The sequence below is a fragment of the Pseudopodoces humilis genome, chromosome 13 (genome assembly GCF_049639895.1).
Source record: "Pseudopodoces humilis isolate 2021_Gansu_Grassland_sample_001 chromosome 13, ASM4963989v1, whole genome shotgun sequence".
In the NCBI taxonomy this organism is placed as follows: Eukaryota; Metazoa; Chordata; class Aves; order Passeriformes; family Paridae; genus Pseudopodoces; species Pseudopodoces humilis.
Window position 1 is genome coordinate 20,854,323 of NC_142212.1, and position 24,743 is coordinate 20,879,065.

The window sequence follows — 24,743 nt, forward strand, 5'->3', positions numbered from 1 at the left end:
AACTAATGTTTATGATCTTCACAGTTAATTAATGGCTTCTGCTCTGAACACATGAAGCTCTTTGCCTTAGTCTCCTGTTGCTGGGCTATTGTCAATTTTTTTTATTTTTTTAATTTTTTTTACCTTCCTATAGCAATTCATTCCTGTGTAATAGCTTAATTGGTGAATTCTTCTGGTTTTATTCAGGAACATGATGGAGAAAATAAAGATTTCAGTAAAAGGCACCAAATTTTATTTTCAAATTTAAAATTAACTTGACATAACAAACTAGTGCCTCTGGTTGATGTCCTTTAATTCTAATTGTGTTTTGTGTTCTTATGAATCTTCTGTACCTTGTAACATTTTCTTTTTAAAAATGCTCAGTAAGAATAGACTTACTTGTTTTAATATCCCTCTCATGGAGATCTTCTACAGCTTTTTACTTGTAAATCAAATACACAGTTTTTAGCACCATATAAAGCTAGAAGAAATATGTTTGTATGAATGTTACATCAATGCTTGACACATGTAAATGAACAGGAAGGCATCTTCCTGATAACCCTTTACAGAGGGGCCTTTTGAGATAACCAACAGGAGAGATATTTTCTTACTGCAGAGCGTTTGGAAGATTAAAATTTCATGTCTTAAAACCTACACATTCTCAGGATCAACCTTTTCAGCTTATTTTATATACATTTCAAAATGAAACACTTGGAGACACCTCAGTGCTGTGGATTGATGACAGTGAACCACAGGTCTCTGTATCCAGCAGGGTGTGAGTTCCCCCCAAGTTCGCTTCCCCTGGGTCCTGAACTGCCTCGCCCAGTCCCGGGCAGAAACTGCGGCCAAGAACCGCGCTGGTGCCACACCTCCACCTCCGCCAGAACACCCCAGCACCTGCTCCTGTCACTGACTGCGAGGGCACTGCACAGAACATCTCACTCCATCCCGCTGCTCTGGGCGCGGACACCTTCCACTAGACCAGGTTGCTCTAAGCCTCATGTAACCTGACCATGAACTCTTCCAGGTTTGGGGTCTATCAAAGCCCTTCACATTTAAGGATCACCAAAAACTCACATATTTAAAAGATGCCATGTCCTTCTAAGAAAATTCTCATCAAGTTCATAAATGAAGTTGATTGAGAGAAGCCTACATCCCCTACTGCAGCACCTTGGCTGCTGACAGGTGCAGCAACCAAGCCCCTCTTGCTCCTGAACACGGCTAACCCAGGCCTCCACATCTGCTTTAGTTTAGGCAGTCTTACTTTGGGTAAGACGCACCTGTTCAGCCCAGATTCAGTGCTGGCAAAAAGTGGGACATGGACATAACACTGCTTAGAGTAAAAATTACTTCAGTTTTTTCAGGGACCATATTTCTGTTCTTGGCCAGCACCAGTTTGCTGCACGAATACTGCAGATTTCCACTTCTCATGAGAAAAGTCACAGCATTCCCACAGTTGTAAAATATTTGAACATGCCCCAGTAAAATATCCTTCCTTCCTGCACACCATTTGGAACTAGGAGATTAGATTAGCTCTTTTATTCAGGCCTTCCACTGGCAAACTGCACAAGGCAGATAAACACACCCAGTGGTGCCACAACCCTGCCTAATCCTAGCACCCTGGCAGACTGTCATGGTCCACTCAATGTCTTTCCTCTCTGCCACCCTCTTCCTAAATGGGCTACTGCAAAGGAAAAGTTTTATTATTTTAACATTAATTTCCAACTAAATTACACTTAGAATTTCTACATAACTGTTTCAGAAAGCACTCATGACAACTTTGCAAAAAGGATGACAACTAAGATATATATCACAGTCAAATCTACAATTAGAAATTACTTAAAATGTTTTTGAGTTGCCATGGAATTTGATATTAGCACAGTAACTATCATAATGTTGGTATAGTGAACAGGCAAACAAAGCATTGACTTTGGTGACATCCCCGCAGGTAAAGACAGTAGGGATAAAAATGTTTCGGCCTCTTTCCCAATGGCTCAAAATCACAGTTTTATTGAAATTTACACGAGTCCTAAGAGGGATTTGGGGATGATCTTGGATGGTATTCTACGGTGGAAGATGGGGACCAGTCAAAAACATTGGTGACACATCTGCAGTGGCTCTGTTACCTGCTGCAGCATGCACCTATCTCCAGAGCTTGCTCCATCAGGTCCGCAGAAGATGTAGCACTGAGTTTTAACAGCACTGCCTACAGAAGGTTACATTTTTAGCCTTATAAGTGAGCAACCAAGTAACCTCCCAGAGAAGGACTCCAGTTGTTTACAGCTTGAGGTGTTAACACCTCCACCCTGCCCAGAGCAACATCACTAACTGTAGGACCTGGGGAATGCTGGAAGGGTGAGTGTAACCTGAGTGAGGGGAAGGGATTATAAAATAAGAAGTGTGTGTAGAACATTTTAACACCAGTAATACTTTTCCTTCTGTAAAAAAACTAGATCTGGACTAATAGTGATGAGACCCTTCAGATTTCAGTTATACTAAAATTAAATTATCCCTTCATAGGAACTGTGCAAGTTAGTGCTGGTTGAACATGATTCAGTTGCATATGCTGAACATGGAATAATTTTTAGTATTTCTAGTCCCTTACAGCCAAAACTACAAAATGTTTTACTTCAATCTGTTACAAAAAAAAAAAATTAGCAAATGCACACCACCAATATAAGTTGAACGGGAGAGCCAACACTATATGGTGCTCAGATTGCTTGGGGGAAATGGGTTAAAGACAAAGTCATCTTTCAGAGATCCAAGATATACTGTTCATAGGCACAGCAGACTTTCCACATGGTTTTAATGTTATAAAAACTCTATATTTTGCCCTTTCACAGGTGGTTGTCCCAGGTGTATTGCATGGTGTTTAGGACAGAGCAATTTGCATAAAGTTTCTGGCAAATAAGTTACCACTAAGACTATTTACAGTTGGAGAGAAACTGTTCATTCTTTCACAACTGTGCTAGGTATACTGAAAGGATGGCACCTTACTGTCTTGCTTATGTTATCATGCAGTATGCAGACCAGTGTGAGCACTTGGAAGGAGTCACTGTAAGTAATTAAGAAAAGCAAGCTTATTGATGGTTGTTTTTTGATACACATGGGATCGACATCATCTGGAAAATATTGATGCAGTTGCAAGCTGAAGACTGTAACTCATGCCAAAAGTATATGTAGTCATTTTCTAAAATGTGGACATTAACAGAATATAGATTTTAATACGGATTAATAACCAGAATCCAAAAATATTTGAAATATTTATGAAAACTTATTGTCAAAACTGACAAGTGGATGAGGACACGTGAAGCTGTGCCAGGATACAGTAGGACTGACATGAGTGGAGCCTTGAAAAGTTGTTCTATGAGAATCCCACTGCAGAACAGTAAATCCTCTCTCTCATCATTCCTGGAGCCCTAAGACAAGCAAACGGCAACCTGAAAATGTCTGGGCCTATGGAGGCCAAAAGGTGCAAATCCACCAAACAACTTCATGCTAAGTTAATCCAAGTTGGTCTGTCTTCTCAGTGATGCCAGAAGGTGTCAGCCAAGGGCTTTCACCAAACATTCCAAGCCAATTCCCTCCAGAACCTGAACTGAATGACCTGACCTCACTACAGCCATGCTCCAACACCAACCCTGGTGTCATGCCCTGGTGACAGCAAACGATACAGGGACCTCAGCAGTAAGAATCCCAATAAATGAGGTTCCACGAGGCCAGATGCCTGCTCCTGCGTGTGGGTCACAGGCATGGATACAAGTTCATCTGGACACAACTGCTCACCAAAGTACCAGTAACTTCCTGTCTCTCAAAGATCAATATCGTTCTGGTTGTTACACAAAATTAATTACCCCACAAAAAGCTCTGTAAGTACATAAGACCAAAATGAGGTTTGTGCAGACTCAATCATTTTCAAACAACTACAGTCCTGATTTTCTCAGCTCAGTGGGTTGCCTCTACAAGAAAAGATTTATGCAAAAATATTTAGACTGCTTGAAATAAAAGCCCAACTGAAGTATCTTAGTAAGATTCCAACTATTATACTTTCAATACTATGACAATCTCATTTCTCAGCTTCTATACAAAACCTAACATGTGGCAGGATTATTACACATGCAAATATATGTAAATGAGATATTCAGAAAAATCTGATATGTTGCTTTGGGATAACATTTTGCCCTTCTATTTCAGCAACAAATTGAGAAAACAGGGAATGGAACAATACTGTGAACTAAAAACATTTTGTGTGCAGAGGATTATTAAGAACTTACTCTCCCTTATGCCACAAAGTACTCAATGTCCTTCATTCCCACTGAGAGTGGAGGACCTCATCACCCCAGAATCAGGCTCATCCAAAGCTCATTATTCTGCAGAACCATACAAACATGAGTGAGTTAACACAGTATCAATCCACGTACAGGCAGTTACAACAGCACCAGAGTTTTCCACCTTTAACTGAGAGGGACTATTGCAGCCCTTGCTAAACTGACAGCTGCTCCAGGCTTAACCTCGCTCTTCACATAAACCAGTGCTTAAAGAAGAGATTGTATTATGCTTTTGTTGTATGCTAAGAGAACCTCTAAATTCTCTGAACAGCCTGAGCAGGCAGCTCTGTTGCCTCTGTGAGCCCCAGTGACACTGCAGTAACACTCCAGCCTAGCCCCAGCACCCAGGCTGCAACCTTGGCCCAGGGGCTTTGCAGAACAGACAAGAAATAAAGACTCCTGTCTCCAAAACTTTGCAGCATCCACATATAAAACATGGGCAGGGGAAAAAAATACCAACACCTAGCCAACCCAACCCCCACTTCAGTTAACAATACAACACTTTGAGGAGATCACCCTCCTAAGCTAGTGGGGGAGGGTGTGTGTGTAATGGGGTTATAGACATGAAAAGGCAAGTGTAGGTGTATCTAATCAGTAGACAGCTGGAAACTGACCGTGCCATGTGAAATAAGGAGGCTGGGGAAAGATGAAGCTCCTGAAAAAGGAAGAGTAAGACCTAAGAAGACATGCCAGAAACTCTGGTTCAGGAGTGAAAAACACACATTGACTACAGCTGTTTTTAAAAATACAACATAAATGACAAAATGGTGCACAGCACATAGGAAAAGATGACTTCCATCTGGTTCATATAGCTGGAACAAAGACACCAGGAAAAAAAGCGGTGAAAGAATGGTGATGGGATAGGAGCTTTCAGATGTTAAAACAGTCCAAGACAGAACAAAGGCAAGAAAAACTAATATTTGTTTAGCAACTTTTCCTTGCACACAGCACTCTGCATGTGATGCAGGCAGAAAGGAGACTCTGAGGAGCAGGCTGGAGAACCCAGCTCCCCTGCATCTGAGCCCTGCCTTTCCACAGGTGCCCCATGGTGGGAGACTGAGTTTCTTAGTATACCAAGAAATTTAATTACAAAATTTCCTTTTGCACTTTAGCAATTTACCTCTTTGTCGTGGTTTTAAAGCACTAGTTAAAAAATCAATAGAAAACTTACTCATTTTTTGCTGTGAGATACGGATTAGGAAAAGAGAAAAACAGGCTTAAAGTTTAAAAGGAATAAAGAAAGTTGATGAACAAAACTACAAGGATAAGAAACCAGAATAAAACCTCCAGAAACTCTTTCTCCCCACTACCCAACTATTCTCTTGTCTAACTGACAACATAGAGACAAAACTTGGTGGTTAAAGCAGTCTCAACTTTGCTATAGCCTTTCCATCGGTCTTTATAAAGAAAATGAGTTTTCTTTTGTTATTCTATGGAAAGTTTTCTAAAAGAAAACAATTTTTAAATGGATTTTCATTCCCCTGATGCCAGCTGCCTTGAAAACTTTGCCATCAGGCTCTCTTTCTATTTCACACCACTCTTAAGTGTGTTCATGGACCATGAACTCAAAGAGTGTTATTTTAAAAATGAGTTACTCAAAGGAATAGTTTTCTTCATCTGTCTGTGTGGTCATCTCTGGGAACAGAAGTTTTTTCTTTTTTTCTCTGGAGGGCCACAAGTCTTCAACAACTCTCACTTTTCTTTCTTTGTTCCAGCATTTCATGAGATCACAACTACTTCACTATCTGCTCAGCATTATCAGTGGATTACTTTTGCTTAAATCTACACTTTGAAATACTTCATTCTCCCTAAAATACTTATTTTCTGAATTAAAGGAGTTTTTTCAAATCATTATTGTTCATCTTCATAGCTTTAACAAAAGAGTATTTCAGCTTATAAAAGCATCTCCTCTCCCTATCTGAAGCTTAATTTCTTCTTTCACTGGCTTTAATAGTTTATGTTGTCTCTTTACATGTTGATCACTCTCGCTTTCTTCTCTCTAGAAAAAAGATTAGATCTGCAGGTTTCATCTAGGTAGGGGAAGTGTTAAAATCTGGCTCAAATTGTAACAGGTATTCATGGTCCCAGATTTCAGCTCAGCAGCACCCAGGCCGGGGCCACCCTGGGAAAAGCTTCAGCCACCCCACTGGAGGGAGGCTTCCCGGGAGGCTGCAGCACAGCCCGGCCCCGGGCCGGGCCTGGGGGAAGCTCCACAGGCTCCATCCCCTTCCCCTGGAACCGGGGGGAGCTCCGCAGGCTCCATCCCCTTCCCCTGGAATCGGGGGAAGCTCCGCAGGCTCCATCCCCTTCCCCTGGAACCGGGGGAAGCTCCGCAGGCTCCATCCCCTTCCCCTGGAACCGGGGGAAGCTCCGCAGGCTCCATCCCCTGCCCGGGAACCGGGGGGAGCTCCGCAGGCTCCATCCCCTTCCCCTGGACTCGGGGGGAGCTCCGCAGGCTCCATCCCCTGCCCGGGCCGCATGGCCTGTGTGGGGAGAGGTGAGACGGGAGCCAGCTGCAGCTCCGTTACCTTTCAAAGATGGAAACGAAGAGAAGCCATAAATTCCCAGAAAACTGGCTTAAGTTTTTAAAAGGTGGTGTTCACAGGTTGATCTCACCTTTCAATAGACAAAAATACTGCCAATTTTCAGAAATGGCCAGTTATTGGCCAGGAGAAAGAATTCTCATCAGCTTCTAGCAGCCTTTACTTCCATAAGTGTCTCTTACTTTTTTCTTTTTTTTTCCCCTTAATTGCCAATCCATCACTCTCTTGAACATGGCCAGGCTGATAAGGGTTTTTTTTTCCTTTTTCAAACTGTTCAGACACAGCACCTACTGTTAAAAATAAAATGTAACAGCATTGAGTAGGACCAACTCAACGAGCAAATAAATCACAAGCTTTAGCCAAGTTCTATACAGCATTTATCTAGGTAGCATCAAACAGAAACTCCAATCAGCCTTGCACAGAAGGATGAAGCTCAGGGCTTGACTCCACAAAACATGGAAGATATGGAAATAGTCTGGATGTGTTTAATAGGTTCAGTAGTAAGCTAGACCAAAGCATGTGGGCTCCTGCTCATCCATGCCTGACAAAACAGTTCTGCAACAGGTAATGCTCCTGTAATTCCAGTAAGAAGCACTGACAATTTCACAGCAGCCCACAAAAGCATACAGAATAATGCTCTGATAAAATAAGCCTCTGATAAAATATAACTGAAGGTTAATTTCTCAGCAATCCAAGGCTGCTGAGTTCCTACATCTACTCACAGCAAAACCTTCTGCAGTCACAGTCAAATCTTACAAGCAGTAAGGGTGCATGGCACACAAGGGTGTGCAGCGCCTGAAGCTCCCTGACTGAGCCCATCATCTCCCACTTAACGTTCTAGTGAGCAGGTACAGAGCATGTGAAGCAAAGAAAATGTTAATTACTCTTCCTAAGTGTCATAAATCTGAATACTGGGAGAAAGAAAGACAGACAGGAAGGCAGAAAGAAAGACAGAAAGACAGAAAGACAGAAAGACAGAAAGACAGAAAGACAGAAAGACAGAAAGACAGAAAGACAGAAAGACAGAAAGACAGAAAGACAGAAAGACAGAAAGACAGAAAGACAGAAAGACAGAAAGACAGAAAGACAGAAAGACAGAAAGACAGAAAGACAGAAAGACAGACAGACAGACAGACAGACAGACAGACAGACAGACAGACAGACAGAAAGACAGAAAGACAGAAAGACAGAAAGACAGAAAGACAGAAAGACAGAAAGACAGAAAGACAGAAAGACAGAAAGACAGAAAGACAGAAAGACAGAAAGACAGAAAGACAGAAAGACAGAAAGACAAAGACAGAAAGAGCAGGAATTCCTGCCACAACAGCAGTGCCAACACAGCGACACAGGTGACATCAAGGCATGGGCACATCCCAGTGCAGTTCAACACCTGCCACCTGACAGAGCAGAGGAGCCCCAGAACCACTGGCACACATCCAACACCAACAGGAACAAGCTGTGTTACAACAGGGGGAGGTACCAGAAAAGCAAACAATGACAGAAGACAGGAATCAGAAAACAGTTATATTGCTTGACTACAAATCCTATGTTATGTAGTTCTTACCATTATTAAATCACAACTTTTCCATTCTTCATGTGTTTCTGTGTTCCTTGTAACTTGTGTAGTCCATATGTTCACAACAGATGGATCAATGCTGTAGCTCAGCGATAATTCTTCTAATTATAGATGGATTTATGAAATTCTTAAATAATTTTGAAGTAAATACTTCCTGCTGAGGGAAGGTGAGTCAGTGTAGCTTCACTGTCAGCAGCTAACACTGAATCCAAGGAAGTGAAATTGGTATGGTTTTATTACAAGGAAAAGGTCAAGAATTTATTTAAAAGATAACATCACAAAAAGCTGAAGGAGACAAATAGGCAAAGTGTTAAGAAAGTGAGCACGAAACAACAAAAAAATTAAGTGGAAGTTAGATGCAGAGACAATCCACACAGGCTTGGTAGAACCCAGGGCTCCAGAGGACTTTGATGACTGAGCATTATCTGCCAGACACTTTAAATAAATTACTTCTTTTTCTTCAGCTTCGTTATGTAATCTAGTCTCATCTCAGTGAGGTAAAATAAAATAGGATAATGTAGTGTTAAAGTAAGACTGTGTGAAACAACTTCAGATACCTCATAACTTAAAGACAGTGTTTAAAGTTTGAATTTACACCAAACTTTAAGTTTGTTCTAATGGTTTCAGATTTTTCCTGTCTCCTTACTGATTCTCATTTGAAGTGTGTTGTAACTAATTTTCCAATAAAAATTATTGAATGAAGAGTTAGTTTTTGCAATCTAACAACTCATTAATTTATAGCCATAAATTCCAGCAGTGTGGCAGCCTGAATGGTAAGCTGGCTTCTCCAAAAGAAACAACACTGACATCTGTTACAAGGGTGATTTACTAAATGACTGCATTATGCTTTACTGATTTCACCAAATCACAAACCAAGAAGCTCTGCTAATAATCGTATCAGTGATTAAAAATTTACTTGGAGCTAATTTACAAACACATTACATCTCTAAACTGAAAATTCAGTAAAAGCTGATATATATTATTTAAAGCGGTACAATCATCTGCATTTAACCTGCAAGTTGTCTCCCATTAATTTGTAACTTTGAGTGGCATCAACATACTTTAAACCTAGTATGTACAGACACATGCCATAGCCAAGACAGTACATCTCAGACTGAAATAACAGCATAACCGATATTATGTTAATACATAAACACACACTGTGCTTTTCATGGAATATCAGACAACGTTCTGTCGCTCTCCGTGAAAAGAAACCAATATTTGTATTTTCCAATTTTTACTTTGTGTTTCCTGTGCAAATTAAGTCAAGGGTAGTTCAAGTGATTTTTACAGCTCCCAATGTTATGCAGATTGCAAAGCAATATTGCAGCAGTCTTAACCTTCCTGGCTCTTGGAGGTGTGAGGGGATAGAGATCCCCATTTTTGCAAGGTGGCACTAAACTACCAAATAACTCTTCCAATCCTTGTGCCACACTGTGAGGTAGTGCTGCTACATGCTCTTAGAAGAGAAAATGGGGTACACCACCCAGACCTGCCAAAATTTGCCAGAAAAAGAAAGAATCCAACTCTCCCGTCCATCTTTCTTCCCTCTCCTACTAGTCTACCTGCTAAAAGACAAAAGGTAGCAACAGAAAACAGATACATGCAATGTGATTTCTGTACAAGAGACTGACACTCTCATCTCCTTCTCATTATAGGTCTCATTCTCCATAGCATATTTCCTTGGGCATGCAACTTTAGACCTACAGTATACATTGTTATTGTCTGTCACAAGATGGTGCAAATATTAAAATGCAGCTGGAAATTCACTAAACTCTACCAAGGGTCAACAGGTCATGGAGGTCTCTGATGGTTTAGCCCCCAAAGGTGGCCTTTCCTCCCTCATTTTGTTTTCCTCTTTCAGATTCCGGTCCTCCTCTCTCCAACACGGAGGGGAGAAAGCCCGCGCAGCCCCTCTCCCTCAGGCCACAGCACCGAGGATGGTTCCCCACTGGGGTGACTGCCTGATGAGGCTAGGGACCCCCATTCCCAGCCACTCCCCTGTACCACATGCTGCTCCAGAGAAATGGCAGCTGCAGGGTCCAAGTGGCTGCTTCACCTAATCACAGGCCCTTATCTGCCAAAAACAGACTCCTAAATTTGTTCTCACACAAGAGACATCATACACAAGATGCTGTAGCAGAATGCTATCAGATTAACAGTCCTCATTTTTCCTGTCACTCCTGCCAAGTGATCCCAGTGGTTTCCAAACTTCGCACGCTGAATCAGTACAAAACTTTAAAGCATGGACTCCCAATACACATATGCTTATTTATAAACTATATATATGTACTACTCAACTAATACAATATGCTTATTTTAAAACATACACAGAAACTGTAAAGGAAAAGAAAGATAAAACAAACCAAAAAGTATTTCCTTCCTGCACTCCAGTGGGCTGTCCTATACACACTCCACTTTGGAAACCACCAATGCGGGCAAACATTTCATCAGACAAGCTGCATAGTTGGGAGAAAAGACAGTTCAGTCCAGGCCTTTCCTCATATTCCCATATTATTTATCTAATATGCTTAGGCCTGTTCAGTCTCCCTGCTCATACACGAAGAAAAGGGACTACAGTTTTAAATCAATAAAACAGACCTTGCTTTATAAACTCCTATTGCTGGATTTGAGTGCAAAATCAAAAAACTATTTTCCCTAAAATTCTCCTGAAACAAAGATCGCAAGTTCACTCACAATTAAGAGAGAGGCAGTTCACAAATAAACCTGAAGCTATTATGAGTTCTGAGGACTCTCAATGGCTTGACTAACTGCAAAGTTACCCAGGCCAGGAGAGTGCACGCTTTTCACAACTACTTCATCACTATCCCTGTTGTTTTAACAGTTGGCAAGAAGCAAAAGCTTCAGATACAGCTCCAGGAAGACTCCTTTAATGCTTTTTTCAAGAGGAAACAACTTCTTAAAGTATATCCAGCCTTCATAGACCCCTTTGTTATTAAGGGCTGTTTTTCAGGGGACCCTCTGAACCAGTGTCCTGAGCAAGCTAAAATTAGCTAATCAGAAAGCTAGTCTTTCAAAAAGCAAACAAAAAAACCCCATCAAACTCCAAGAACACTTCAACTAAATTGATCTGTGAAGGGGGAGAAATGGTAAGACAAACACTGCTTCTTGATATCATCAATAAACTGATACGCACAACTTTGCAAGAACATGTCACAGAACGGAGACTGTCATTTCAGTGAATGCTTTTCCCACACAGGCAGGACAAACTGAAGGGGTGATCCCTCATCAGCAGAGCAGCCAGGCTGACCTAAACCACATACAGGCAACACAGCACTGAGGGACTGGACAGTTGTGCAGGCTGCAGGCCATGTTCCCAGAGCCTCTCACAGCATAAAAGACCAACAGCACTGTCCACTCAAACTGGAATTTTTCACTTTTATAAAATACACAAGAAAATGGGAGAGGAATTAAAAAAGCCACCTAGGTAAATGGAAGGTTTAGTTGCAGGAGCTAGTTAGTTAACAGTTGCCAAGGAGGACTACTCTGGCTGCTACTCAGCCTATCACTCCTTGTTTGACTGTGGTGTGCCATCCAAACAATCTAACGTGTTTCAAACGTAGCTCTCATTTCACTGATCAAATACATATAAAATCAGCCACCTGCCATGTGAGAAAATGACTAATGCTTGCATCTTTTAAGCTCTTCGCTTCACCACTGAAGAAGCTTTTGAATACATCACCATTTGAATTTGCTGAAAGAAATCTGCTTTTCAAAACAAGATTTCAAAGGGCTTAAGAAAACATACAAGGAGATGATAAAGATCAAAGATAAATCTGAGTAACTTACTGCAGCTGCTGCGGCCTCCTCTCCACCTACATAGATAGAAGAAGCAATCTCCATCACAGACAAGTTTGTGGGAGCATCCGTAGTGGATGATGATCTGGGCCGTCCCGATTGAATATCCTGAGCAGACCTTCTGTTGATCTGCGGGCTTCCTTTCGGGGCATCTCCCTTGCCCCACCTGCTGTGCAGGCTGGTCCCTCTCTTCATTTTGGGAGGCACTCTGATCTGCTGAAGCACCCGGTTCAGAGCTGTGGGGTGGGTGGAGACACCATCAATTTCAGCACAGACGCTTTGGCTTTCCAAATCCAGGTCAGGCTCCAGCTCAGCCTGAGCTTGCTGGACATCGTGTGGAGAAACAGACGACCTCCTGCGCTGATGCTGGAACAGGTGCTTCAAGCCTTGACCAATGACATTAATGTTCTCCAAAGCATTATGCGTTATTTTTGATAATTTTTGCTCTGATTCATGTTGTTTTTTGGTCTCTTGATCTTGGGATTTGCCTCCAGGATCAGGGTCATCAGACAACTGTTCAGTGCCAGACGGCTCCATTGATGACACCCAACAAGTTTATTTGACTATTCATACATAAATACGTCCCCTTTCTTTAAAAGGCTTGTGTTTATTTTGAAAATGCCAAGATTGCCAGCCAATTAGGTGTGTAATTGCTTCAAGAATGACTACACATGCAGCTGTGCCACGGTGATCTCATGCTTATCTAATGTTAAACAAAAGAGTAGTCATTATTATACATCCATGCAGCAAGTGTGGGTTAAAAATCCAAAGCTCAAAACATGCTGTTAACAAAATAAAATGTATCAGTCCTTGGAGCACCCCTCCAGGTGGCATTAGTTGCATCTAGGCTGTAGGCTGAAGCCGAAGCTTGTGTGAGGCAAGTCACTCATTGCCTGGGGGGAGAAGCCCAGCACAGAGGGTGCAGGAAAGCAAGAAAGGCAAAAACTGTTCAAAAGGGGGAGAAGCAAGGACAAATCAGTGAGGTTTTGTTTATTTAGAACGAGCCCATAATAACATCTAATAGAATATGAGGTTAAACTTCTGAAGAGCACGTTAGTCACTTTGGCAGAATTAATTTTGCTCTTTGACAAAGATCTGATACAAAGACCCTAACTTAACAACATTTAATACATGCAAACAACCAGAACAGTTCCAAATGAGTTATTAATTTCCAAATAGTGAGAAATGGTTTATTACAGCCAGCATCCATGATGGCACTGGAAACTAGATGTGAAAATCCGTCTTCAAGCAAGAACAGGCAAGTGAAATGCTTTCAATTGGCAAACTCTTGTCCATAGCTCTCAGAGGAAACAAGAATGCCTTTTGAAAAGTAGGTTAAGCAACCAATCTGCAAGGGATCAGCAGCAGGTATGTGCAGTTCAGCCTCTGGCACAGGAACTGCACAGCTGTTCTTGGAGAGCTCAACACGAGTCATTCCCTGGCCTCAGGCAGGCCTGGATTATACAACAGTGCAACCACTATGGGAGAAGGTCAGCAAAGATACAGGGAAGGAAGGGAGGGAGGGAGGAAGGAAGGACACAATAACTGAAAGAGTTTTACATCAGCACCATGAGATCACATGCTCAGAAGCTGACCAATGTTTTCTGCAGGAGAAAACTTTGATTAGGCTTCTATAAATACAAAAACCAGTTCACAGAAGTCTACCTCAATCTTGGCAGAAAGCAGTTTATGCTTTAGAAAATAATTACTTGAAACTCAGCATATTTGGGATTTGAGAGTGTTCATTTCTATGCTAAAACAGCTGCAGAAACATAATGCATTAAGTTTACAACTGGAGTACTCTCAAATTTGTACATCTGAAGCCTAACACAATGGGTTAAACAGATATTCCAGAATGCTTTCCAAACTGCCATCCAAAAATAGCAGAAGAGCCGCCCATCTCTCTCTTTTTTTCAAGTGCCACTGCTATCAGTTGGAGGCAAGAAGAAACTCAGTACTTAGAGAAAGCAGAACACTGAAATCATGCAGGATTTTATCTCAGTACTTTGAAGATGCTACAAGCATTGAGTCTAAATGTACTGGCCAGTTTAAGCAGTAACACATTAAATGCAAATGAATAAACTACATCCAAGAAAAATATATTTACCTACATTCATGCAGCAATTGTGTGGTGGAAGAAAAAAAGATGTGCCAACGACATATACTCAACACTTTCTTAAATGAATTCAAGTGCCTTTATGTCTTGTAGTATGCTTTGGCTTTTAAGCTTGTTCTTTCTTAATGTTTTTTTTTTTCCTCCCTCAGGTAACAGGTTTTACAGAAAGTTAGACTACAGGTCTCCACACAATTTATGTTTTGGGACAAAAAATCGCAAAATTAGATGCTCATTTTTAACCAACAGACCAGATGGTTCAGTGAACAAAACTCACCATCTAAAAAAGCAAGAGTCCCAAAACTATTTGGCATATAAAATACAAACCTGACAGCTGACCCATAACCGCCTTTTTCATTTTGGCTAATTCACTCAGTGTTTATTTTCAGTCAGGACTCACTGAAGAACTGCAGTTATTATCTAAGAAGACCAGTATACTCTCCAGCCAGGAGCTCTTTGCTCTCCTGCATGCTCTCTATCCACATTATCACTGGTAATGTTGTTGGTCTTAAAGAACACCACTTGAATCTAACTAGACTTCCATGGATTATTTGCTAGAAAAAACTACCCTGCTTAAATTAACCCTATGTCAATTTACAAACCATCCCACAGTGAGCTCACAAACACGGCATGGCCACCCCTGTGTATCCTGGGACAGATTTCTGAAATTATATGGCCTCTGAGAGGCTCCTAATGAGAGCTCTGTAGTCATCCCTATTTCTATTTCCACAGGGTCAGTCTGTTGTGAGCCTGAAATGAGATTTGCAAATTACACATCTGGTATGAAGAGCCTTACAACTGTTTACCTGTTCTAGTATCTACTTTTGGGAAAAAAAAAATACTCTTAAGTGTGAAGAACTGTGATTATTCAGAATTAATTAGCACACTTATTTGCATTAGGATTCAACTTTTGTTGTTTTCTCTACTTATAACCATCTTTATATTCTGTTAGTGGGAGGAAAGAATACTTTATAGTTCAAAAACATACATTTCTTATTTGTACAAGAATATACTAGATCAGGAACAAAATTCACAATTCTGTATACAGCAAACTGAGCAGATGTTGTAACATTATTACATCCCAGAATATTCTAATACAGTCCTACATTTCCCAGGAGCCCTGGGAAACAAAACAGTTCAAAAGGAAAAACTGGCAAAACCAACATTAGATAACAGTGAAAGATAAACTTGTACTTGCCTCCATCATTTGCCCTTTAGCATGGCTGACCCACAGCAGTACCTCCACTGAACAGAACTGCAAAAGAAATTTGGTATGAGATACAATTCTGGAAATGGGAGGAAATATATATATGTGAACAGCAAAGTAAGAGCATGATTCCAACTTTCAGTATTTTTTTTTTTTTTTTGTAATTTTTTTTCATTGAAATGCAAGCACCCTTGGAAGCTGTCCTATTTCAAACTCTTTCAAATAACTAAAGGGATACAAATATGACTGAAGTTGAAACTGAATCTTGTAGAGTTAATCAAGAAGTTCTCATGAAAGAGTATTTTCTCTTGGGGTTTATGGCCACTAGGTCATGCTGAAAGCAGAGGAAGATGCCAGGGATGCAGCACGCAAGGTCAGTCTGCACCTTAGAGATTTTATTTTCTTCTCCTGTTTAGTCATTCAACACTCCCAGCGCAGGTCAAACAGCTGGCTCTTATTTCCCTGGCATTCACCTCACAGGAGGTAAATGCTGTGAGCACTCAGACACAGCTGCCACAGCTCATGGCAGCGGCTGTCCCTCGGCAGCTCCTGCCTGTACACTCGTACAAGTGTACCAAAGGCCAGGTCAGACAAGGCTAGGAGACAGGAGGACAGCTGAGAGCAGACACGGTGACCGCATTTCTCTAGCCAGCCTCACAGACCAGTCTGAAACACAGCCAGAATTTTCCAAATTAACTCAACCAGTTCTTCAAAACAGGGAGTACACTATCTTCAGAGGAACACTACAAGAACTCTGCACAACTGGCACATTTTGACTGTTTTATTCCACATCAGATTCCCACCTCCAAGACAGCAAGAGAGGAAGAAAGATCAGATCCACTGAAGTGGGATGCTAGAATATGAAGAAAGTGATGACAGCAAATATTAAGAACTTAGAAAAAATGAATTAATACATTTTTTCAAAAAGATCTTCATATAGAAGAAATTCCATTTCTATACTAGCACGAATGGAGAACTAAGCATAATGTGTGAAGTACTGGTCACATGACGTGTCACTAACAGAACTTCAGTCACTCTATTTTTCATATTTTTTTAAAGTTTTAATGTTATTTTTTATTTATAGTAACTGTAAGCTTTTGTCAGCAAGGTCTTCAGAGATATGACCTACAGCACTACAGGTCCCTGCGGATCCTGTGTGCTTTTGGCTCAAGTTGTTCCACAACTGCCACAGAGTCATCAGCAAAACTACCTGTACTGTCCCCTCACTGACACACCACCAATTTTCTATCAGCAGCTCCATTTTCTTCTGGACTTTGAGAAACTATTGCACAGGGCTAATAAAAATTCCTTCACTTCCTGGTATTTACAAAGCAGAGACATGATCTTGACTTTAATTTTTTTCTGAGGATTCTTCCCACTCTTTTGCATTTCTTTATCAAATACTTTGTAACATAGACATTTAAAAAAATTTGACAAGTATCAGTCTAAAAAGATTTCAGCCCATCAGATTTTAGTTAGACTTTATTCATGTGAATGTTTACTTTAAATTAATAAGCTTAATTAATTCCCTTCAAAACCACAGTTCCTTGTAAACAAAGAAAACTCTGAAGCTACCATTGAAAACCAGTTCAGAGATAATTTATCTTCAGCTGAAGTACTTGTTTAAGAAACAAAGAGTACAGGACTGCAGAAATAGGGAATAAAAATTATTTTCAAGGAAAGGAAATGGGAAAAATCCTGCATTTTCATAGAATATTTCAAATACCTCTTACTTACGCAATATTTGAACACCATGAACCCTTAACAACAATGCTGAAATAAATTACCTATGTAATCCTCACATTTCTTTTATTCCATAAACAGGTCAATTTAACAGCTCATTAAAGACTTGTTATCACAGTTAGCAGGGATCATAGGGACAAGATGCTTCCCACTCATCCTATTTGGTAAAAGAAAAGCATTTTTCAGTTGTTTCAGAACAGAAGTCATTTTTACTAAGAAGTAGCCCAGCTTAGTTTGAGAAATCCCAGATTATTTTCAGAAACCCATCCCAAAATGGAATCTGTATCCAGGCAAACAGTTCAGCAAGAAAGACTAAAGAGGCAACAGTCACACACTGGAAAACCACCTATTACAGGAATTGGGTACCCCAGCAAGTAATTTATATCCAAAGGAGGATATTTTAAAAACATCATTGCTCAGTAGTGCAAATAAGGAGAGAAAGCTAGAGAGACAGCTAATCCTATCAGAAAAAAGAACTCATGAGAAACCAGAATGGGTGTGAGATTCAAGGGAACTGTCATCTGGAAAACACTTAAGGAGGAAGACACCAGTAACAGAGTAAGTAATTTGACTCAAGAAAACAACTGGATAGTAACATGACTACCCAATATGTGGAGAAATGTGTACATTCAGCTATTACAACAGGACAATTTTGAAAAAGTCTGAGTGGAAAATTTGGGCCAGAATGGAAGAAGACATACAATAAATAATTAAATACAAATACCTTAGGTAAATTGCAGAACACAGGCAAAAATAAAACAGAAAACAATAGTAATTTTAATGGAAAAGGTACCTACAGTTTCACATACATAATTCTTCCTCATCCTCCTCCTCCAAAATTCACCCAAGAAAATGTTTTTGAATTTTACTGAAGTCCGAAAGAAAAACCACAAACATGACATATAGATACACAAAGACCAAAAAGGGAGTATGGCTGAGAGAGCTGTTAAAAGAAAAGGCTGGCAATCTGTTTAGGTATGAATTACATGATTTTTAAGATATTCAAGGACAAAAATGGCACTGTGTCTGATCCTATACAAAACATGAAATGTTTCTCCTAAAATCCTCACGAGCCTAAAACAGCTCTACACAGTCCAGGCACTTGTTTGTTAGAGGTGAGTATGTTACAAGGAAAAAGGAGTGAGAGCAGATCCTTGAGGTCACTCAGACATTAAGAGTTGTCCTCCTCCTCTCTGGAGCAGGGGTGGGGAGGGAGAGTCACTTTTTCCCATGCCTTCCCATACACATTAACAAATAGCAACTTCAAAGGCTTCATCAGCAGATGATTTTATGCTTTGGCACACCAAAAAGAGTTCACCATTTCTACCACTGTATCCATTAATAGTTCACATGTGCAAGGGCAGCATGCTCAGACATACCAGAAGGTGATCTTTCAACATCAGCCTCTTCTCATATCCACATCCTGTTGAAACAGTTCCTTCCTATAACTTTGTATTTAATACTGCTGACCAGCAGAACTAATGTACACAGTTTATGTTCCTGAAAGCTCAAATAATAATATTGTACATAAGAGAAAACTTCACTTATTGTCACTCACAGAGCATATGCCAAACATTCTATTAGTGAGTGACAGATCCCTTTCTCCTTTCAATTTCTTTTTAAGAAACATCTTCCTGAGTACACCCACATCAGACTCGAGTACCTTCAGTATCACCTGTGGGCAACCTCTACATTACTGATGCCCTATGGGAAGTATTGTGTGCCAGCTGCTGTCAATGTAGACTAAAAACTGCTGGTTCTTCTGCAAAGTTAGGAGTTTACATCTAAGTACCACAGACAACATCAAAGATGAGCCTATTTTCCATGTTTATTTGAGTAATAACTCAAAGCAGCTTAAAGCTGAGTGACTGGTTCTCAGAAATGGTTCTGCTGCTTTGCAGTACAACCAATAGCCACTGACATCTTTTCCACTCCTCTCTGAGCATTCAGCAATTCAGTGGTTACACTATTTGAATCAAAGCTATCAAGTAAAGATCAAGACTTCTCCAAAATTACTAACCATGCAGACGTACCAATACAAAATCATTCAGGGTTTGCAATATGTTAAAACCTCATGTGAAAACCAAAGCAAAACGTTTCAGCTGTATTTCTATAGCTGGTGACCTGTCCATTTATCAGAAGCCCTTCCCAACTGCTCTGCTGCATCTAGAGCTGGTGTGCCATGGAGTCTGACTGTGGGGCAATGCTGCTGATTCCCTAGCTTAGCAGAGCTTCATTCTTAATTAATTCCTTAGCTACATAATGTATTTCTAGGATTATATTACCATAACCTGTGAGCAGTCTGTGAATTCACCCTTGGAATGCTCCTACATTATGCTGAATTACTATTATTTCCCTAGTTTTCAGGTGAAAAAGCCCCCCACAGAAACATCAAGAAGCTGCCTAAAGGTTATGTGATACTTTAACAGCAGAGAAACAAACTTAAAATTTACTCTTAAAAGGTTAGTTATACTTCCATGAATTCTCCTGTTACTACCTTCAGATTCATTTATGAACCATGAACAGCAGTATAACTGGAACCTCCTCAAACCACTTAACAATATTCTTTCCTTATTTCCTGGAAAAGGCTACATATAGGCTATTTTCCATCAAATTAATAAAACCAGTGCTTCAAGAAAGCTAAATGAATGTTAAAGAAATAACTAGAGTCTTCTGATTAGTTGACATTGACAATTACATACATCATATATACATTTTCGTGAAAATTTTTTGTGAACATACTTAAAAGTTGGAAGACAACACTAAAAATGCAGTCTGCAGGGATTTTAGAAGAAAAACAAAATGGACAAAGAGTTATTATAAAGACAGTCTGCTCTACTAGGCTTGAGAGCAAACCTGCAATTCAAAACTGCCTGGTCTGCCATGAGAGGGTCGACAGTTGACACTTCCACTTAATTTAGTGGCCTATTTCAGAAAAGTGACATCCTCACCTACTCTTCTCCAAAACCAAATTGAAGCTAAGCAAACAGCAGCATTTCCTCAAAAACATCTCTGCTTTTTGCAGAAGAGAAAAAAGTTGCACCCATATTTACATGTTCTACAAACAAGTCAAGTGCACACTCTGAACTCAGGGCTTCAATGAGAACACTGAAGAGACATTCCCAGCCACAGTCCAAGCAGAGATCTGAAGATGTCCTTTCCAATACAAGAAGTACAACAGAAATAGCAATTTAAGGAATTTCCAACCTCTTTTGTCCCACGGGGCACACTTTCAGAACCACAGCACAGCATCCCATTTTAGCTTTTGTGGGCACAGATATTTCTAGGGCTGTGATATGAACCAATACAAAAATATCTTCTCTTATTTGAAGGAAGACAGGACTGAGGGACAAATCTGACCACAGACCCAGTTATAACAACTTTGGGATAAGATTAGAGAGAGGAAGTATACAGAGTACGCAATTACTCCAAAATGGTGTTCTCAAAAACCTCCAATCTGATGCTATGGCCACAACAGCTACAGAAACAGGAATTCACGTGAGCTTCAGCAAGGACTCATCAGAATACAAGTGACTTCACTTCCACAGTTCAAATAATGCATTTTGCAGAGAAACTACCATCCCTAAAGGAAAAGACTGAAGAAGTGTTAAGCAAATATTCAAAACAATGGGTCTGGTCTTCGACAAAGAATGGATTTAATTCCTTGACACATCTCAAATATTTTGTGGTCAGTTGCACTCTTACTATTGACTTTTCCTATTAACATTTGCATTATCTGGATCTGATTCTTTAGTCTCTGGAAATATGCAACAATACTAGGCCACGCCAAGAATTTTGGCAGGATCTGTCCAGGAGAGGAAGGGATGGCAGGGAGAGATCAAAGCTGCTCTTATCTCCTCACTGCCTGTCTGCCAAGAGACACTGCCACTTTCTGTGTGTCAAAGCTGGCTCAAATGTCAGAAACAGGAGAACCACAAAGTGAAAATACAGGTATTTTCAATCCACTTCCAAGGGAAGACAAAAGGTTATACTACAGCTATTTCTGGCATTAAAGAGAGACTTCCAAGATGCTAGCAATACAAAGAAAATAAGAGATGGCCTCTCATTTTCACTCCTAGCAGAATTATCTGTGATAATGCCAGCAGAGAAGCTGGCAGGATTTAACAACTGGTTCTAAAACAAAGGTTTATTCCAGGCTTGCAGTTGTAAGGAGGTTAAAACAAGTTAAATTAGCAGGCTTGTAAAGAAAGATATCATCTACCACCAACCCACACCCCACGCTATGTGTGATTTTAACATGTCCTCTTAGCCCTGAATTTTGGAAAGTATCATATTTACAATGACTTTACAGTGAAAGAAGAAAGTAGAACTAACCTAGCACAGAGTGGTAAAATACTCCCCCTGATGACTCAAAACCAGCTCTTTTTTTCTCGGTATTGTTTAAAACGTGACACAAATCTGGCAAGACAAATTCCAACCAGAAGTCAATAGTCACTATTAATGTTCCAACCATTTATGCTGTTCAACCACTGACAGCTTCATCCTGCTCTTCAGAAGAAAACTCTCCCTCCTGATCCTTCTTCAAGACTGATAGCCTAGGGAGCTTTTACTTAAGTGAGACTCTTAAAAAATTGTGTTATTATAATGGTAGTGGCCTTAATCTGGGGTTGGTTTGTTTCCATGGCCTTTTCTAATCGAGCATTAGCACATTACTCCCTGCAGGACTACAAACAAGACGTTTGGGTTGCCTATCAAACACTGCTTGAAGCCCTTCAGTCAGCACTTGCAGGAGGCTGGGAGGACCTATCAGTAAGACTACCCCATCCATACCTCCTTACCTGCTCTCAGTGTCAAAAATCTGTTATCAGCGGTCAACAGATGTGCATAAGGTGTTTTGACTCGACTCATTACACCCACTTCTCCCAGTCCCAGGCAGGTTCAAGCAGAGCTTGAGACAAGGAACACTATAACTGCAATGCTATGTACCCTAACGGGCAGGAACATCATCAGCCTGGCCTGTGTATCTCACAGACACTGTGTGAGCAGAGCCATGGACACCTGCCCTGCAGCACACAGACATGCTGCCAGGCCTCTTTTCAGGTGCCAAGGAACCAGCCCAGCACAGCCACAACACTCTATCCCCTCAGAGCAACACCACTTGGAACAGGACCTGTGTTAGCCATCCATCTTCTACCACAGAGACTTGTGAATTCCTTGCTTTGCTCACTTTTTGGACCTCTGCAATAAAAGTACTGATGCACATCTACAGTCCTTTTCTTCTATTAGATTTTATAATGCATTTTAGAGACACTCACAAACTGCACAAACACAGCACAGCAAAGCAGCCACTCACAAATATGCTGCTCTTCAATATCCACCTCCACATCCAGCTGCACAGAGACAGTAATTTGGTATAAAGAAATTGGGCTTGACTACTTTGTTGCCAATGGGAATCAAGTAGTCATGCATTTAAAACCTCAGCCAAAATCAGAATGTTTCCTCCCACATTCATGGCAGAGTCCACATAAAAAAAAAAATCCACAAATCTTTACCCAAAGCAGCACAAAAAGGGAGCAGTCTTATTTGAAATAAGGCTGAATTTCAGTTACCACTGAGAAGGTGCAGGCTTATGATCAGAGCCAAAACCAAGACCCAAATTAATGGCTCCTTACAGAGCTGTTGTGCAACTTGGGTTTCTGCCAGAACACCTGTTTCCTTGCTGCAGAGCAGCTTTGCAGCTGGTCAGGCCCCCAGTACAGATACAAGGGCAGTTATAAAACACCAGCTACACAGGGTGGGTCCTCCCCAGGTGCAGAATTTCCTGTTTCCCTTTGTTGAACCTTGTGAGGTTCCTGCCTGCCTATTCCTCAAGCCTACCCAGATGCCTCTAAATGGCAACAGGTTCATCAGGTCTATCAACTTCCCATCTCGCATCACCTACAAAATTCTTCACCTGGCCTTGTTAATATGTTATTAATCAAGAGACTGTATAGTACTGGACCCAGTACTTCTCCCACAGACTAGAATTGCACCTGAAGCATTTAAAGGACTTTGGTAAACCAGAACCAAACCTTTCAGCACAACAAACCAGCTGAGAACTAATTCCCACAGGAAAAGCATGACCAGCACAGGAACTGCTCTGCAGAGCAGCAAGCAGCCACTCATACACCTCCCTCTCTGCTCTTCCCTGCAGGTGCTCTGCAGCCCAAGCAGTCAAACTTAACCAAGTTAGTCTGTTATGCAAAGGCTCACATATACAGAGTATCTTCCTCCACAAAACACTGAATATTAATCCGTAGCAACCAGAGCTAGAGGCTACCCCAGCTGAAAGCCAGCACAGGGAAGGACCACAGCCCCACGCACCTTGGAGGGACTGGCTTTCACCAACAGAGCTTTTGCCTTACTAGTCAGTCAGCCACCTGAATGGGCTAAGTTCAGTCTTAACAGATTCTGACCCAAAGTCACTCTTTGCTCATTTCTCCCATTTTAACTGCTATTCAACCTCAGGATCACAGCAAGGACACTCACTGTTTCTCACAGACAAGTGACACCGACCCCTTATGACCATGATCCACTAAAACGTGAGATGCTTGTTCAGCGGGCAGTGATTTACAAACATGGAGTGCTAAGGGTGCAGCACTTCCAGTGATCCCAGAAAAGGCCACAGTCCTTTTGCTCAAAACTAGTATAACTGGGAATCATGAAAAACACATTTATTTGCCCTCAGGATAATCACCACGGCAACTGGCTTACAGGAAAGTAATAGCCAACAGCTTCAGTACAAAGGCCACTATGGGATTTGTTAAGGACACCATCAGCTCACACAAATCCAAAATATACTGAAATTTGCTAAATTTATGCCTGAAGAAACTAAGTAGGTATCTACAAACTTCCTATCATAACCCATCCCACCAGCTGAATTAAAGGCAGTACCATTCATCAACACTGCAGCATCCTTTAATGCTCCTTGAACTTTTTAGACACCCTGTAGAGCAGTTTTAATGCAATGTTCTCTAATATACACATTTTCACCTTTCAGACCACTTCTTTACATCAAAAGAAAACTTTATCTTATACTCAATCGCCTTGTCACTCCACACTTTAGTATACACTTTTAATTACATGAGTTTTAATAATTAAACTGCAACACTTAGGTTTTTCATGAAACTGAATGTTTTACAAAGGTAGGTCTTACCTACATCTTACTGTTAAGGAAACAAAGAATAATAATGTGGTTAGGGATATACACTCAGGGAGACATGAAATCTATGTATTCTTACAGGTATTCAGAGATACTGCAGGAATTGTTCTATTTTCACAGAATGGCAGCTTTTTTTGGAAATGTGTATTATTAATTCATAGGATTACAGAGATCATAACTTATTTATATGCAACAAAAAAAAAATGCACCAAGTTGGGTTACAGAATCCACATCCCTGGTACACTGCATAAAGCACCACTAAGGTGGCAACAG

General features: G+C 40.7%; 1 protein-coding gene across 7 annotated transcripts in view; it reads right to left on the reverse strand.

The window, feature by feature from the left end:
• TMCC1 (transmembrane and coiled-coil domain family 1) overlaps positions 1 to 24,743 on the reverse strand; it is a 77,487-nt gene that overhangs the window by 47,355 nt on the left and 5,389 nt on the right. For 4 of the 7 annotated variants that reach the window (XM_014251761.2, XM_088061751.1, XM_014251759.2 and 1 more), the window contains exons 3-4: positions 15,557 to 15,613; positions 12,237 to 12,948 (exon numbers count right to left, since the gene is read on the reverse strand). In XM_014251761.2, coding sequence (XP_014107236.1) covers positions 12,237 to 12,782 — 546 coding nt within the window. In that variant the 5' untranslated portion in view covers positions 12,783 to 12,948; positions 15,557 to 15,613. Of the gene's footprint in view, positions 1 to 12,236; positions 13,191 to 15,556; positions 15,614 to 24,743 lie in introns of all 7 variants that reach the window. The other 3 variants (XM_014251762.2, XM_088061752.1, XM_088061755.1) reach the window with 3 other exon arrangements.